The 1,228-nt window shown below is 60.0% G+C and overlaps 1 protein-coding gene across 1 annotated transcript in view; it reads left to right on the forward strand.

The window, feature by feature from the left end:
* EMH_0016400 (uncharacterized protein) overlaps positions 1-1,228 on the forward strand; it is a gene marked incomplete at both ends in the record, with an annotated part of 11,497 nt that overhangs the window by 3,458 nt on the left and 6,811 nt on the right. The window contains one exon of the mRNA XM_013500634.1: positions 1-858. Within this exon, the coding sequence (XP_013356088.1) occupies positions 1-858 (858 nt within the window). The remainder of the gene's footprint in view (positions 859-1,228) is intronic.

Raw genomic sequence — 1,228 nt, forward strand, 5'->3', positions numbered from 1 at the left:
GCAGCGCCTCGTATTTACAAGCAGCAGCAGCAGCAGCAACAGCAGCAGCAGCAGCAGCAGCAGCAACAGCAGCAGCAAGTGTTCGATCGATTATTTCACGCTGCCGCCAACCATTTGCTGCTGCCGCAACATAATGCCACTCTCTGGGGTCCGCTTCCAAAGGACCTGCTGCAGCAGAAGCAGCAGAAGCAGCAGCAGCAGCAACTGCAGCAGCAACAGCAGCAGCAGCAGCAGCAGCAGCAGCAGGCAGCATATTTGGGAGAGGTAAAGGTTTCCTGGCAGCTGCAGCAAGCCACGCCCGTCGACCGATGCCTCCTTATTTGGAGCATCTTAGCGTGGAGCCGCGCAGCAGCAGCAGCAGCAGCAGCAGCTGCTGCAGCAGCAGCAGGAGCAAGAGATGCTGCTGCTGCTGCTGCTTCTGCTGGTGTCGCTGCTACTCCTGCAGCAGCAACTGCTGCTTCTTCTACTTTCGTTGTGGGGCCTGTTGAGTGGCTTGTCTTGAGTGCAGCGTTCAGGCAGCAGCAGCAGCAGCAGCAGCAGCAACAACAGGTGCAGAGGCAGAATCAGAAGCAGCAGCAGCAACAGCTGCTGCTGCTGCTGCAGAGCAGCGGTGCCATGGCGCTGCATGCACTAGCTGTGCGGGCAGATGAACTGACACGCCCCACAGACACTGCAGCAGCAGCAGCCCCAGGTGTTAGCTCACCCGCTGCTGCTACTGCAGCAACAGCAGCTACTGCTGCTGCTGGTGAAGCTGCTGCTGCTGCTGCTGCTGCACCGACAGCCCTGCAGGCCGTGCGGGAGCAGTGTGGACTGCTGCTGAGAGACTGCTGCGGGGCAGCAGCAAGCGATCGCCTGCAAGTATGTGCTGCTGCTGCTCATGCTGCTGCTGCTGCTGCTCATGCTGCTGCTGCTGCTGCTCATGCTGCTGCTGCTGCTGCTCATGCTGCTGCTGCTGCTCATGCTGCTGCTGCTGATGCTCCTGATGATGCTGCCTTTTCCGGTGCTACTGCTGCTGCGGCTGCTGCGGTTTTTCGCGTTTGCTGCTGCTGCTGCGTGTGCTGCACTATCTGCTGCCTGTGCTGCATGCATGCATCTGCTGCTGCTCCGCTTTCTGCTGCAGTTGCTGCTGCTTCGTTTACTGCTGCTGCTGTATGCTGCTGCTGCTGCTGCTGCTGCTGCTGCTCTTGCAGGCCGTCCGCTGCAGCCGCGTTCTTTCTTCGTTGCTGCA

This window comes from Eimeria mitis, genomic scaffold (assembly GCF_000499745.2).
Source record: "Eimeria mitis Houghton genomic scaffold, Emh_scaff566, whole genome shotgun sequence".
In the NCBI taxonomy this organism is placed as follows: domain Eukaryota; phylum Apicomplexa; class Conoidasida; order Eucoccidiorida; family Eimeriidae; genus Eimeria; species Eimeria mitis.